Source organism: Otolemur garnettii, unplaced genomic scaffold, assembly GCF_000181295.1.
Source record: "Otolemur garnettii isolate 467f Iridium unplaced genomic scaffold, OtoGar3 scaffold00269, whole genome shotgun sequence".
NCBI lineage: Eukaryota > Metazoa > Chordata > Mammalia > Primates > Galagidae > Otolemur > Otolemur garnettii.
This window is the reverse complement of record NW_003852664.1, coordinates 1016554-1017108: the sequence shown is the minus strand read 5'-3', so window position 1 is coordinate 1017108 and position 555 is coordinate 1016554. Positions and strand designations below refer to the sequence as shown.

The 555-nt window shown below is 42.0% G+C and overlaps 1 protein-coding gene across 1 annotated transcript in view; it reads right to left on the bottom strand.

Moving 5' to 3' along the window:
• Window positions 1-555, bottom strand: part of CRISP1 (cysteine rich secretory protein 1) — a 19374-nt gene that overhangs the window by 8072 nt on the left and 10747 nt on the right. The window contains exon 4 of the mRNA XM_003802980.1: window positions 152-300. Coding sequence (XP_003803028.1) covers window positions 152-300 — 149 coding nt within the window. The remainder of the gene's footprint in view (window positions 1-151; window positions 301-555) is intronic.

The window sequence follows — 555 nt, the reverse complement described above, 5'->3', positions numbered from 1 at the left end:
TTCGAGGGACTCACTTTTCCTTCTGTTCCAAATTGTAAGAGTAGCTCAGTAAGTTGAGTAAAGATTGTGATAAGCAGATAGAATGATTTGCAGTTGTTTCTTACTCTTTAGCCCACCGCCCCACAATCTTATGGTCTCTTGATCAAGTTACCTGAGTATAATGGTCAGTAGTCTTGCCTTCATCCGCTGGTGTGTCTTTCCCGTATTTGAAATATTTAGACTCATTGTACCAGGTTTCAATCACATGTGACCAGGAAACTGGACGAGATGCCATGTGTGTATTTTCTCCGCAAAAGCTACCTGAAGAAGGAAATAGGGCTGGGTCATCCTCTTTACAAACTGGAGACAGTATGCAAGGAGACTTTGTTCATGTTTGTTTACAAATGTTTCCCATAGTGAACAGGTAACATCTTATAAGAGCAGGTAAACGCAGATGTATCCTTGCTAAGAGTCCTCTTACTCGCTGCTGTATGAGCATGTGGTGCTGAGGTTTGGTGAGAGAACTTGACAGGAGGAGACGATAAATCAACTTTGAGATGAGATCAACCAGCATTC